Source organism: Pantherophis guttatus, chromosome 5, assembly GCF_059756535.1.
Source record: "Pantherophis guttatus breed Tessera chromosome 5, ASM5975653v1, whole genome shotgun sequence".
Taxonomy (NCBI): Eukaryota; Metazoa; Chordata; class Lepidosauria; order Squamata; family Colubridae; genus Pantherophis; species Pantherophis guttatus.
This window is the reverse complement of record NC_142067.1, coordinates 1,334,675-1,349,245: the sequence shown is the minus strand read 5'-3', so window position 1 is coordinate 1,349,245 and position 14,571 is coordinate 1,334,675. Positions and strand designations below refer to the sequence as shown.

Here is a 14,571-nt window from a genome sequence, read left to right as displayed (position 1 = left end):
GGTGATCGGCCCAAAGTCACCCAGCTGGCATTTGTGCCTAAGGTGGGGCTAGAACTCACCGTCTCCTGGTGATTAGCCCAAAATCACCCAGTTGGCTTTCATTCCCAAGGCAGGACTAGAACTCATGAACTCCTGCTTTCCAGTCTGGCGCCTAACCACTAAACCAAGGGTCTCCAACCTTGGCAACTTTAAGACTTGTGGACTTCAACTCCCAGAATTCCTCAGCCAGCAAAGCTTTGGGAGTTGAAGTCCACAAGTCTTAAAGTTGCCAAGGTTGGAGACCCCTGCCTTAGACCAAACTGCCTCAACCTATTTTATTGTGGGCAACTGGGTGACACGGGAGTCGTTTCCGTTTTGTTCCCTGGAGCTGAACTTTCAGCTTCCTTTTCCTTGGCGTTTCGAAGCCTGCCAAAGCTTTTTCTCCCTGGACCGCACAGGGAATTTTGCTAAATGCGCAAAGAATCTGCTAATCAGCTTTGAGCCAAGAGGCAAGAATGGCAGATCGGAGGGAGGAGTGGATTGTGCTTTTTGTGGTGCCCTGGAAGCAAACTCCTTGGCAGCCTGCAGGCCAATTCAAAAGCCAAAGAAAAGAGGAGATAAAACACTTCAGGGTGGAAAGGAGTATGAGTGGCAGAGGTCATACCTCCCTGGAGGGAAACAGGCCAGCCTGCAAGAGAGCAAAACCTTAGTGGAAGGCACTAGATGGGGAGGGTGGGATCCCACCTGCCTTCCTCTCCAGAAGGACCGTGGAGCTTTGTGCTTCAGGTAAAAAAAAATGAAACTTTGATTTTTGGGTTTTGCTGATAGGTTTGTTATGATAGAAATGGCTGGTCTATGCAGCATATTATGGTGTAAAAGTAAAAAGTTGAGGTTGTAAGTTACTCCCTTATTTTACTGCGCTAAAAAGAGTGGGAAGTCAGTGTTTTTTCCTCCTCTTTTCCCTTTTATCCTACACTTTTCCCTCTTCCTTCGTTTTCTCATTGTTTTCATTTCTCTTTGTTTCCTGTATTTTGTATCTGAATGAATATAAAATTTGAACACACACAAACACAAAGAAAATAAAATATTAAACAGGAAAACTAGCAGAAAGATCATTGGGGAGGATTGGGTCCTTGGGATCCCTCGATCCCAGATCCCTCAGGGACTCCAAGGTGAAAAGCAGGCCTTGGAACAGATCCCGGTGAGGGCATCAACACATCTCACCCACCAAGCAATTAGAGGAAGGTTTGGCCACCATACCTGGAAGAGTCAGACTCTCCACACCTTTCGCAATGCAGTGCATGGAGGTTGTTGCAAAATTCCAGGTAGGGCATTAGGAGGGGGTGCCCCCCTTCTCCCCCCATGCCCTGCACCCCCAACCTCCTGTGCCTTGGAAGAAGACCAGGACACACCAACAGGACCTCCAAGTCTCTTGCCTGATCCATCCTCTGCGGGAACCCCAAGCCAAGGACCACCAGATCCCCATCTCAGGTGGGTCCACCTCAACCCATGGTCTCCATTCAACCCAAGACCTTTCTGATCACGCCTCCCCCCTCCCCTAATCACAACTTTCCCCCTTAGGGCACAGCTGGAGAAGAAAAGCCAACCCCCCCCAAGGGCAGGTTGACCGTCCACAACCATCCAACAAGGAAGTCCACCCTCTGCATCTGGCCGGGTGTGAGTTGGGTTGTCCAGCCTCTGAACCTTCAAAGGAAGGTCCAAAAGGTCAGACATCGAAATAAGCCCGCGTTCAACACAACCACAAGCCAGAACTGAGGCATGTTGCAAATGCTGGGTTTGTATTATAGGTCAAACTAAGATAAAACGGATAGTTTGGGGCTGGTTGTGTGGTGGGAATCCAACTTTTGGTGGAGTGGGGTTGGTGGGCGAAGGCAGGCGGTCATCTGAATCACCGCCCATCTAGGTGGGCCCTGAAAGATACGAGAACCAGCGACTGCCATTGGCTTTGGTTAACCTGGTTAGTTTGGGGAGAGGCGTCACTGCTTCATAAAGGAGGGTTATGGCAGAATATTATTGTTCAAATGCAGGCAGTCCTTGATGTACGACCCTGATGGACCACAAGAATTCTGTTGACAAGCAAGACAGTCCTTAAGTGAGTTTTCACTTGCCACAGTTGTTAAGTGAATCACCGCAGTTGCTGAATATAAATGAATATAAATAAATAAATAAATACAAGTGGTCCTTGTACAAATACAGCCACAATGGAGCCCAAGGTCTCTGTCGCTAATCGAAACAGCTTTAAAGTGAATTTTGGCCCATTTCACAACCGTTCTTGCCGCAGTTAAGTGAATCCAGTTTTAAGAAGAGATTGGACGGCCCTTGGTCTGAAATGGGGTAGGCCAGGGTTTCCTGTTTGAACAGGGGGTTGGACTAGAAGACCTCCAAGGACCCTTCCAATCCTGTCATTCTATAATTCTGTTACAGTTGTTAAGTGAGTCACAGGGTTGTTAAGTGAATCTGGCTTCCCCATTGACTTTGCTGCAAAAGGGGATTGTGTGACTCCGGGACGCTGCAACTGTCATAAATGTGAGCCAGTTGCTGAGCCTCTGAATTTCGATCACATGACCATAGGGACCCTGCAACGGTCGTAAGTGTGAAAAATGGTCGGAAGTGCCGCTGTAACTTTGAACGGTCACTAACCGAACTGTTGTAAGTCGAGGACTATTTTTGTAGAACCTGGTTCACACAAGCGTGAAAGCTTCCCCAGGATTCTTCCTTGAAGGGCAACTGAGGGGGACAATTGTGATTCACTTAACAACTGTGTCAAGAAAGATCGTAAGATACGGCAGAACTCACTTAACAAATGTCTCGCTTAGCAACAGAGATTTTGTTTTCAATTTTGGTCGTAAGTTGAAGACCATCTGTATTTTAAGTTTCTCACAGCAAGCGTGTGTGCATGCATAAACACATCCTCAAATGCACAGACGCACCATATTTGCTCTTTTTTGGAAGCTGCTCAGACCTACAATATACAGGTAGTTCTCATAAGGGAGCCCAACATTTATGTGGCTAAGCGAGACGTTTGTTAAGTGAATTTTCCCCATTTTAAGACCTTTCTTGCCACCTTTGTTAAGTGAGTCACTGCCGTGGCTAAGTTAGTAACACCGTTGTTAAGTGAATCAGGCTTCCCCCTTGACTTGGTTAGTCAGAAGGTCGCAGAAGGGGACTACGTGACCCCAGGATGCTGCCACCGTCATAAGTACATGCCAATTGCCAAGCCTGATCCTGTGACTATGGGGATGCTGCAATGGTCATAAGTGTGAAAAATGGTCATAAATATGAATTAGTTGCCAAGCCTCTGAATTTTGATCACACAATCATGGGGATGCTACAAATGTAACTGGAAAACGGTCATCAGTGCTGTTGTAACTTCGGACGGTCACTAAAAGAGTAAGTCGAGGACTGCCTCTATGGGAACTGGCCTTCTAAGGAGGAGGCTCTGGCCACCCAACAAACATATACAAGAGAAGAAGAAGCAGCTTCTTCTCTTGTATATGGAGAAACCTTCAGCTGCAAAGTCCCCCAAAGTCCCATCCTGGTTTTTGGGGTGCCAGGAAAACCCAGAAAAGCACACACACACACACACACACACACACAAATGCACATGGAGCGAGAGAGGCTTCCTCTTCCGGTCACAGCCCTGGCCGGCTGACCACACCAGCCTCAATGCTGCCAAACTGCCTCTGAAGGACCCCTCTGTGGCAGCCAGAAATCCCCAGAGCCCCCAAGCCCAGAAGGGGCAGCCAGGAAGTGGGGGGGGGCTGCCTGGGGGCTTGAGCAGCCCCCCCCCACCCAGTTTGCACCCCCCAAACTCTTGGAGTGGCCAACTTGGTCCATCCCAAACCCGGGAGTGCAACTGAACCCCAAAACCTGGTCAGGCTGAAGCTGGGCCAGCAAAGCAGCAGGTCAGCGCTTGGGGTCTCCGCCCCCCCCCCAAAAAAGGGGAGGGGGCGGACGAGGGCAGGTCTTACCTTGATCTTGTGCAGGGACTTCTCGGCCTCCAGCACCTGGATCCAGACGGCGATGCCGGATCGGTGGTAGGTGAGGTGCCAGCCGGCTTCCGAGGTGCATGCCGTTCGGAAGTGGTCGAAGTCGCGATCGTCCGGGATCTGCACGCTCTCCCGGCCGGACATGCCGCCGCCGGAGACCCCCGGCCGAGACCCCCGCCCGGGCTGGGCAAGGAGGAGGAGGAGGAGGAGGAGGAAGGCTGGCCGAGCCAAGCGCCTCGGGATGCGGCTCTGGGCGCAGGTCTGGCCGCGGCAGGGCGGAGTGGCGTGGCGTTGGCGGCCGGCCAAGCGGACAGGTGAGTCACGCGCAGGTGAGCCGCCTCCTCTTCCTCTTTCTCCTCCTCTTTCGCCCCCCTCCTTCCTCCTCCTCCTCTTTTCCCTTCTCTTCTTCCTCCCCCTCTTCCTCCCCCTCCTTCCTCCTCCTTCTCCTTCTCTCCTTCCTCTTCTTCTTCCTCCTCCTCTTTTCCCTTCTCTTTTTTTTCTCCTTACTCCTCTTTCTCCTCCTTTCTCCTTCTCTTCTTCCTTCTCTTCTTCCTCCGGCTTCTCCTTGCCCCGGTCGGGGCTCGGCAGCCGGGCTGGGCGGAGGGAGGGAGGGGACGGAGGGATGGAGGCTGCCCGGGAGCAGCTGCAGAGGGGCGGCCGGGCAAGCTCGCCTCTGTCGGGATGCGGCACGGGAGCAGCGGCAAGCCGGCGCCCCCTTCGCCTCCCCCCCCTCCTCGGGCGCCGTCGGTGTCTGCCGGGTCCTACCGCCGCTCTCCGGGGCGGCCGCCTTCCCCAAGCAAGCAGGCGCCCCTGCATTCACACGTTTGGCCGGACACGAGTCAGGAGGCTTGCTGAGTGGAGGGTGGTCGGAGTCGTATTACCTGGACTCTTCCCCCCCCCCCCCAGAGAGGGCTGGTGGGACTCAGCCAGATCCCAGCGGGTTGGTTTGAAACTGGGTTACAGGTAGTCCTCGACTTACAACAGTTCATTTAGTGACGGTTCAAAGTTACCAAAAAATGGCTTACGGCCATGTTTCACACTTACGACCATTGCAGCATCCCCATGGTTGCATGATCGAAATTCAGACACTCGGCAACTGACTCATATTTATGACGGTTGCAATGTCCCCAGGGACGCGTGATCCCCTTTTGTGACCTTCTGACAAGCAAAGCCCATGGGGGGGGGGAAAGCCAGATTCACTTAACAACCAGGTTACTAACTTAATAACTGCAACAATTCACTTACTAATTGTAGCAAGAGAGGTCGTAAAACGGGCTAAAACTCACTTAAGAAGTGTCTCGCTTAGGAGCAGAAGTGTTGGGTGCCGTTGTGGTCGTAAGTGGAGGACTGCATGTATTTTGTGGCTTCCTGTGGGATCAGCTCCCTCTGCCCGCAAATTGACCCTCTGGCTATATTTGTTAATTTGCAATAAATGCAGATGCTCCCTCTGAATTGCATGGGTTTATTGATAAATTTATATCTGCCCCCTTCTGGCAGGCGAATGGTTACCAACAATCAAAACTTCATTAAATAAAGCAACAACAAAAAAAAAATCAATAATATTAAAATTAAGATCATAGCCCTCGTACTGCCATTACAGAAAAGCATGGAAGACTGGAATGGTACGAGAACTTCTGCCCTGAGGGTGGGGGTTGGACTAGATGGTCTCCAGGGTCCCTTCCAGAGCTAGGATTCTATAAATTAAGGTCACTTCTTGCATTTTCTCTTCAGGCCACGGTGAGAAGCATTTAGGATGAGGGTCATTTTGTATTTTGCATTGATTATGCTTTCAATTTTATTTTTTTTTACTGGTTTTCCAGAGTTTGCGACTGGAAATTCTCAGTTTCTTCCAGGCCTTATTACAGGTAGTCCTCGATTTACGACCATGGCAATTTGCACCACAATGCAGCCGCCATCGACTTTTACTGGCCCCTGCAGCCCACAAGAGCAGATGCCACGGGGCATCCATGGCTCTGGGTGAGGCTTTTACTGGCCCTGCCGGGAAACCTGGCCAACCTGCCAGAATAAATAACATTCCGGCTGGTGGAATATTTGCCCACGGAACACAAGCTGGCTTCCCCCTCCCTGGGCAGGAAAGAGGAAGAAGGAGCAGCCAGGCAGCAGAGGCCTCGAAACCTCCTTCTCCGTCGTGGGTGAGACGGGAGGGGCGTTTCCTTCCTCCTTTTTGCAAAATGCTCGGGGGAGCTGGACCCTGCTTTGCACCCGGGGCCTTGCGGAGAACAAGGGAAAAAAGGGATTGAGCCCAGGGTCAACAGGTCAAATTTATATGCTGCCCATCTCACTATATATGCAGAATTCATCTTGGAATTAGTTAAATTAAGAACCACTGTGCTGTAATAGTTTAGGTGCTAGCTTGTAAACCAGGAGGCGGTGAGTTCTAGTCCCACCTTAGGCACGAAAACTGGCTGGGAGACTTTGGGCCAATCACTGGGAGACGGTGAGTTCTAGTCCCGCCTTAGGCACGAAAGCCGGCTGGGAGACTTTGGCCAATCACTGGGAGATGGTGAGTTCTAGTCCTGCCTTAGCAAGAAAGCCGGCTGGGAGACTTTGGGCCAATCACCAGGAGACGGTGAGTTCTAGTCCTGCCTTAGCAAGAAAGCCGGCTGGGAGACTTTGGGCCAATCACCAGGAGACGGTGAGTTCTAGTCCCACCTTAGCCATGAAAGTCGGCTGGGAGACTTTGGGCCAATCACCGGGAGACAGTGAATCTGGAGTTGGGCCAGTGCCTAACAGCTCAACCCCACCTCACAGGGTTGTTGTGGGCAAAAAGGAGGACGAAGCAACATTAGGTACATTCTAATCCTTGAGTTACTTATAAAGTCATAAAGACAGGATAAAAATATAAGAAACAAACAAAAATAACAAATGAGCGTCTCCCAGCCACCTGTGAGGCTATCATTGCAGTGTCTGCAGCTGTGGCCTGAACCCCCCCCCCCTCTTCTGCCTGTCATGAGCATGGCCGACAGCCAAAGAGCCCTGGCAGCGCAGCAGTCTAAAGCACTGTTATTAACATCAGCTGCCTGCAATTACTGCAAGTTCAAATCTCCCCAGGCTCAAGGTTGACTCAGCCTTCCATCCTTTCTAAGGTGGGTAAAATGAGGACCCAGATTGTGGGGGCAATAAGTTGACTTTGTATAAATATACAAAAAAGGATGAAGGTTATTGCTTAACGCACTGTAAGCCGCCCTGAGTCTCCGGAGAAGGGAGGCATATAAATCAAATTTTAAAAAAAGACACCATGGCAAAGGTTTGGATCTCGCTAAAAAGAGTCAGAAGGGCTGTGAAGGAAGTTGTGTGATTCATACACACACATACACATACACAAACACACTCCACTGCCCCATTCCTGCTTTTTTCTTTTTAAGCTTCCAATTTGCCTTAGGAGATGTTGGCATGGAGCCCCTGGGATACTCGTTGAACTGGTTCACACCGTGTCCTAAAACCAGGATTGATTTAACTACGGTTTATTGATTGATTGTCTGGATTTGGGCAAGCTACTGAGCCATAAACCGTCCGTTAGCCAGCAGGGTGGCTGAGCCCACAAAATAGGATAATCCACATTAATGTGTGTTATGTGAGCTCCATCGCACAAGCCCCTTTATTTATTTATTAAATTTATACGCCACTTGTCTTGCTGCCTCGAGCGACTCTTGGGTGGCAGGTTTACAACAGTAAGAAAGCACGCAGGTAGTCCTCAATTTACGACCACAAACGAGCCCCAAATTTCCGCTGGTCACTGTGCTTGGCCCGTAAAGACCCTAAACCAGCGCTGGCTGGGGGATTCTGGGAGTTGAAGTCCACCCATCTTCAAGCTTCCAAGGTTGAGAAACACTGCCCTAAACCCTGTGAAGACTGGAGGGAGGCAGGATTAGCCTTGCCCCAATTCGAGGCTGTAGGTCGATCCTTTGTAAAGGATTTAGAAAAAAATTGCAGAATTTGCTGGCTATCAGCAGGCAGCTTAATCTTCTGCAGTAAAAAAATCAGATTTTATTGCACCTTAAAGCCCAACTCGTTTATTCAGATTTCTGGGGAATCACACACAGCCAAGGGACTTTTCCTAACGTCGTGAATTATTTGGCGGGGTGGGGATGGGGGATTTTCTAAGAATTTCTCCCTGCGTCTTCCAGGCCTGCAAAGTTGATGCTACATGGAGTGGAATCTCTTCGGTTTCTTGGCAACGCTGCTCTAGGAAGATCGGCTTCCTCTGGAGAAATGCCTCGCCGAAAATGGTCGGAATGCGGTGACCGAATTGTGCAGCTTGGAATAAATAAATAATTGTCGATGTTTGTAAAAAAAACAAGGTTTAGGGAACAGCCAAGAAGTAGCTGGTGGAGCCCACCTGTGCTGCTTTCCTATTTTATTTTATTTTGTTATTATCATTATCATTATTATACTTTTATTCATTAAACATGAAACTCAGTCAACTGAACGTTTAAAAATGTATCACAAATACCACCGACTGGCACTGGTGGTTGATATGGGTTCCTGCCAGCATCCTCGGGATCAACCAAGTTAAAATGAATGTTGTTCTGAGTAGCTCAGTTTTTTGCAGCTCCACTGGTGTTATTACAGAAAGCTGCAATATGATTATCAGTTTTGTTTTATTGTTTTATTTCATTTTATTTCATTTCTTAATGCCACGTATCTCAAGAGTCACTGGGCTTTATTTGATGTTTGATTGGATTGGATTCCATTGTCCTTATTTTTAGTCCAATTGTATTCTTTTTGGGTGTGATTTATTTATAGAATGGATGACTGATTGATTGATCTGGTTTGATTTCTATAGTCGCCCATCTCAACAAGTGACTCTGGGCTGTCACTGGTGCATTGGATTGGAATTTATCGTATGTGTTTTTAGTCCAAATATTTTGACCCTCTTTTAATTCTGTATTAGATTAAGGAGCAAAAGGGCCCACTGGGGGCAGCCTCTAGCTAATTGTGGGTGAGGCGGATGGGAGACCACTCGGAAATCTCAGCTTGCAAGATGGGCTGGAAAGTGAAAAATTTGTGGAACGCTGCCCAGATCAGTGCAGGATGCATCATCAGGAATTGAGTGGGTCTTTGTATAAGAGGCGAAGCAGGTATACAGGGCAATGGCTGGCATGCACAAAACGCTTGGGTGAAAAGAGGTTCCCCTCTGCAGATGCCAGGTGTGTCTGCACAGGGCACTGATGCAAAGGTGCATTTCTTGCAGCTGAGAAAAAGCTAAATTTGTCTCTCCGGTTGGGTAGCTGCCTGTCTTTGTCACTTCCGGTTGAGCTACATGTAACCCAGTGTGTCTCAGCCTTGGCAACTTTAAGACAGGCGGACTTCAACTCCCAGAATTCCCCAGCCAGCATAGATGGATAGATGGACGGATGGATGGATCAAGATAGATAGATAGATGATAGATAGACAGACAGACGGACGGACAGATAGATAGATGGATGGATGATATTTATTTATTTATTTATTTATTATTTAATTTATATTGCTGCCTATTCACCCATGGCGACTCAAGGCGGTTTACAGAATATAAAAACCACATTTAAAAACAGTAAAACTAATAAAAAATCAAATAAATTAATGCAATAAAATCATCCCCCACCCCCTACCTCCTGCCCAGAGGCGGGTTTCAGTCTGGAGAACCGGTAGAGGAAATTTTGAGTAGTTCAGAGAACCGGCAAATACCACCTTTGACTGGCCCCGCCCCAATCTATTCTCTGCCTCCCAAGTCCCAGCTGATCGGGAGGGAATGGAGATTTTGCAGTATCCTTCCCCTGCCACACCCACCAAGCCACGCCCACAGAACTGGTAGTAAAAATTTTTGAAACCCACCACTGCTCCTGCTCTGGGTTCCCCAGGCCCGCTGGCAGAACCAGGTCTTCAGCGCCTTCCGGAAGAGAATTAGAGTGGGATAGATAGATAGATAGATAGATAGATAGATAGATAGATAGATAGATGAGAGAGAGAAAGAGAGAGGGGGGCAGGCAGGCAGGCAGTTGGAACAGCTTCCCTGCAGAAGTTGTGGGTGCTCCATCACTGGAGATTTTCAAGGAAAGATTGGACAACCATTTGTCCAGAATGATGTAGGGTATCTTGCTCAAGGAGGGGGTTGGGCTAAATGACCTCTAAGGTCCCTTCCAGGCCAGCCCTATATTTCTATGAGTCCATGATCAGGACCCAGGTTGTTGGAGGCAAAATGCTGACTTTGTAAACCGCTTAGAGAGGGCTGTAAAAGTACAGTGAAGTGATATATAAATCCATGTGCTCTTGCTATCCTGGGCAAGGGGTTGGACTAGAAGACCTCCAAGGCCCCTTCCAGCCCTGAATTTCTTTGAGTCCATGATCTTGGGCAGGGGGTTGGCCTAGAAGACCTCCAAGGCCCCAGGCGATTCTATGATTCTCTGCTGGACACCTCAAGGGGTCCCAGGGGGAAGACATCCCCCCCGGAGCTCCTTTGCCAGACTCCAGGCGCTGAGCCAGCCCCCACAGCCCCCTCCCCAGCCCTTCCTGCCAGTATTTGTTTCCCTGCCTGGGCATGTGTGGGAGGCCGAGGAAACAGGGGCCTGGATGCCAACCTGGGCATGTAAACAAGGGCAGATGGGGAGACAGCAGCCCAGAGGCTGCAGGGATGAGTCACGCAGGGGTGGGAGCCGCCTCTCTGCCACAGCGAAGGTGCAGAGCACATGTCTGCCTGCGTGCGTGTGTTTGTAGCCACAGGGTGCTTTGCACACATGTGCAACTCCCTTTTCTTTCCTTGCCGGTCCCACATTACCTGCCTTGATTGCAAAGGCAGTTGGTTTAGCTGACAATGATATATATATCAGCACCTCTCCAGATGAGCAGGGCAAGATGGGAGTTGGAGTCCCAAATATCTGGAGGTTTAGAAGGGGCTTCCTGCCAGCGAGGGGACTGATCACCTCGCTTCCTCCTCCTTCCACAGTCTAATATGGTATTTTTTTCCCCTTCCTTCCTTCGTTCCTTCCTCTCCCTCCCTTCACTCTCCACCCTCTTCTTTTCTCTCCTTCCTTCCTTCCGCCCTCCCACTCCCTCCCTCCTTTTCTCTCCTTCCTTCCTTCTCTACCTCCTGCCTGCCTGCCTGCCTTCCCTCCCTCTACCTCCTGTCTCTCTCCCTGCCTCCTTTTCTTCTTCCCTCCCTCTTGTTGTCCCCAATTCGGGTCTGAGCCTGGGGCCGCAGCCAATGAAGGATGCCAGGCACAAGGTGCAGGTTTTGATTGCTTTTTATTGGGGTACCCCAAGGAAAAGGGTTCCTGGCCAAAATGCCAAGAGAGCCAAGAACAAAGGATTAAGAAAGCTTTATACATTTTCACTAAAGAAGGCGGGACGAGGCGGGATAATAAGAAATATCATCTAATAAACATTTTAGTAATAATTCTACAATTTTTCCTCTTGGTCTCTAGCTGTCCTTATTCCTAAACCTTGGCTAATGAATGCCCCAGGAGTTATCTAATACACATTTTATTTGCTGCAGGCCATCTCTATTCCTAACTTTTAGCTGAGCTCTGCAAGTTGTCTAACTTTTGTTACTTTTATCAGCTTTCTAACTACCCAGAATTGTTACAAGCTTTACACATGCATATTTCCTGTGGATAAGCATTCTTTGTTATTGCCAGACAGACTCCATAATTACTTCCTGATTTACTTTCAAGTGTGTGCCAGGACCTGCCTTTATTTTAACAGACAGCCAAAACTCACTTAACAAATGTTGCACTTAACAACAGAAATTTTGGGCTCAATTGTAGTCGTTCGCAACGGAAGCACCTGTGTGCAGGTGCATAAGCTTCTGCACATGCGCAGATCGTCAATTATGACGTCCAGGCGAGTGGGCGGAGCCTCCTGCTGCTTTTACTCACTGGTTCTATAGAACCGGACAGAACCCGGAGCAACCCATCACTGGTCGTAAATCGAGGACTACTTGTATAGCTTTACCATTAAAAAGGTCCTTACACGGCCTCCGTTTCTTACTCTGCCCCCCCTTGTGGTTGTGTTTATTTAGCATCTAGCATAGAGCTCATGGAATCAGCACAAGTAGTCCTCGATTTATGACCACAGTTGAGGCCAAAATCTATGTTTGCTAAACAAGATAGTTAAGTGAATTTTGCCCTGTTTTACCACCTTTCTTGCTGCAGCTTTCCCCTCTTTGACTTTGCTTGTCAGAAGCTGGCTTTTCTGGGCAGGTTGCACAAGGCTTTGAATGATAAACGTTGCAAACTGTGGGGATTTGCACAATCCTCTCCTCTGCAGACCCCCTCTCACAGACATTCCATGCACAGAGGTGGCTGGGGTGGAGCCAGCAGACAGCTGGAAGGGTTAACGTCGCCAGTGGGATAATTCTCTGCTATTACACCTTTCCCATAAACCTAACCATCAACAGAGGTTTCCCTATGGTCCGGCTCCCTCCGCCCACCCCCCCCCGCGCCCCGCGCCACTCGGGTCTCGAACTCGCGGAGCCCATACGGCTGCCGCGCTGCCAACTCGAGGCCACGCCCTAGGTTTCCCCGTCTGGCCGTGACGTCAATAAAGCGCCTCTTTGTTTACGCATGCGCCCCCGCGGCTCCATGGGAATCGTAGTCTCCCGCCGCCGGACGCCGTGGCGCCAAGCCGAGCTGGGCCCTTCCCGAGGACTACAGCTCCCATGAGCGCCCCCTCGCCTCCCCTGGCGCGTCCCCTTCGCAGCGGCGCCGCCCTCCCTGCCGCCATCTTGGTTTCCCGGGTGACTGGAGGAGCTGGCCGGCAGCGCTCGGCCGGGAGAGGAGCGCGATGCTGGCCTGCCTGATGACCAGGCCCGTCCCGCCCGCTCTCACCAGGCTCCTGCGGGCCACGGCCGGGCGCCCGCTCGCCAAACGCGGCACGTCGGCTCGGGAGTCGGCCGGCCGAGAAGACGCGGCCCGCTGGGCCGAGCGCGAGGAGCTGCGCTTCCCCTCGGCCGCCGCTAGAGGTCGCCATGGGCCCGTTCGGACGGCGGAGGAGAGCGGCGCAGAGCTGCGGAGGCGGCCGGAGGCCTCTAGGGGGCGCCCTCTGGCCGGCGGGGAGCCCTGGGGGGCCTCGTGGCGGCCCGGCGTGGCCCCCGGAGGCGTCTGGCTGCCCAGGCTGCCCCGCCCGGAGGAGGAGGAGGGGGAGGCCCGGCGCCCCCCGCTGGAGGAAGCCCCCGGCCGGCCTCGCTTGTGGCCCAACCCGGCGCCCGCGGGCCGCCACCGGCGGAAGGAGAGCCGGGGTCGCCGGGCCAGGACGCCCGACCTCTCCGCCTCGGCCCTCGCGGCCGCCGGGCTCGCCCTGTGCTACAGCCGGGGCCACCTGGGCAAAGGTGACTGGAGGGGGGGGCTCCTTGGGAGGGAGGGAGGGGGAGGGGGGACCCCCCAAGACCCTCTGAGGAGCAGGACTGAAGGTCCCCTCTGCAGACACAAGGCATGGACAGCCCCCCCCTCCCCAAGAGCCAGAATGGCCCTGTGTGTTGTGGGGGGGTGCAGGAGCCCCTGGCATGGAGGCTCCCCTTCCACTGATTGCCCTGCCTGGCTTTGATGGGGGGGGGGGGGGCTGGACTAGAAGGCCTCCAAGGTCCCTTCTATTCTAAAGGCCCCCCCTGCCCTCCACCTGGAAGGTCACTAAGTGCCCTCTCAGCCCCCCCGCCTCTTGGGGAGGGGGGGTTCCCCCAGACCCTCTTGAGAACCAGGGTTGGGTCTCCTCTGGCCGTGCTAGGGACGGCTGCCCTCTTCTGCAAAAATATGATAGGGGAGCTCCGGGGTTTGTCCCACCCCAGGAATTGGTGATCCTGCAGTGCTTCTGCAGAAGGTGGCAGCTGCCCCTGGCATGGACTCCTCTAAAGGCCCTGCCCTCAGTCTGGAAGGTGCCCCCCTCAGCACCCATTGGGATGAAGGATGTGTGGGGAGGGGGGGTGCCCCCAGACTCTCTGAGAACCAGGACTGAGGGCCCCCTATGACGATACCAGGAGCAGCTTCCCCCTCCCTTGCAGGAGTTTGCAGAGTGACCCTGGTTTTCCCTCCCTCCCCAAGAGCCAGAACGCCCCTGCAGTGCTTTTGGAGAAGATGGCATGGGGGTACCTGGATCATAAGGGTCCTGCCCTCAACTTGAAAGTTGGCTATGGGCTGCCTCGGTCCCATCCCCCCCAACATTGGAATGAGGGAACTGTGGGGAGGGGGCATCCCCAGGTCCTCTAAGGATTGGGTCTGGGTCTAGGCAGCCCTTATACACAGGCCAGGGGCAGTTGCTGCCTGTCTGTAGAAACTTTGCAGGGTGACTCTGCCTTTGATCCCACCCCCACCCCCCAAGAGCCAGAATGCCCCTGGGGTGCTTTTGCAGAAGGTGGCAGCTGTCCCTGGCATGGGCATGGGGGCTGCCTGGACCATGGATGCAAAAGGTGACTAGGGTCTGCCACAGCCCCCATTGGGATGAAGGATGTGTGGGGAGGGAGCTGGGCTGCTGGGTGGAAGAGGGTCTGCCATGCCCTTAAGGATCGTGGAGCTGCTGAGTCCAGGCAGTCCCTGTGCCCATGCCAATGACTGTCGTGCAAAAACCTGGCAGGGTGATCCAGGCTTGTCCC

At 52.0% G+C, this 14,571-nt stretch overlaps 2 protein-coding genes and 1 long non-coding RNA gene across 4 annotated transcripts in view; 2 read left to right on the top strand and 1 right to left on the bottom strand.

Moving 5' to 3' along the window:
* The window catches only part of STARD10 (StAR related lipid transfer domain containing 10), a 39,172-nt gene extending 35,039 nt beyond the window's left edge, over nucleotides 1–4,133 (bottom strand). Inside the window, exon 1 of the mRNA XM_060682702.2 lies at nucleotides 3,972–4,133. Within this exon, the coding sequence (XP_060538685.2) occupies nucleotides 3,972–4,133 (162 nt within the window). The remainder of the gene's footprint in view (nucleotides 1–3,971) is intronic.
* Nucleotides 4,134–4,190: 57 nt separating this feature from the next.
* LOC148113269 (uncharacterized) lies at nucleotides 4,191–8,434 on the top strand. 2 transcript variants are annotated; one of them, XR_015734601.1, is made up of 2 exons: nucleotides 4,191–4,303; nucleotides 8,138–8,434. It is a non-coding gene; the product is annotated as an uncharacterized LOC148113269 (long non-coding RNA). The 2 variants fall into 2 exon arrangements; XR_015734602.1 differs by having other exon boundaries at nucleotides 4,237–4,318.
* A 4,006-nt stretch (nucleotides 8,435–12,440) lies between these two features.
* Nucleotides 12,441–14,571, top strand: part of CLPB (ClpB family mitochondrial disaggregase) — a 67,298-nt gene continuing 65,167 nt past the window's right edge. Inside the window, exon 1 of the mRNA XM_060682694.2 lies at nucleotides 12,441–13,317. Coding sequence (XP_060538677.2) covers nucleotides 12,774–13,317 — 544 coding nt within the window. The 5' untranslated portion in view covers nucleotides 12,441–12,773. The remainder of the gene's footprint in view (nucleotides 13,318–14,571) is intronic.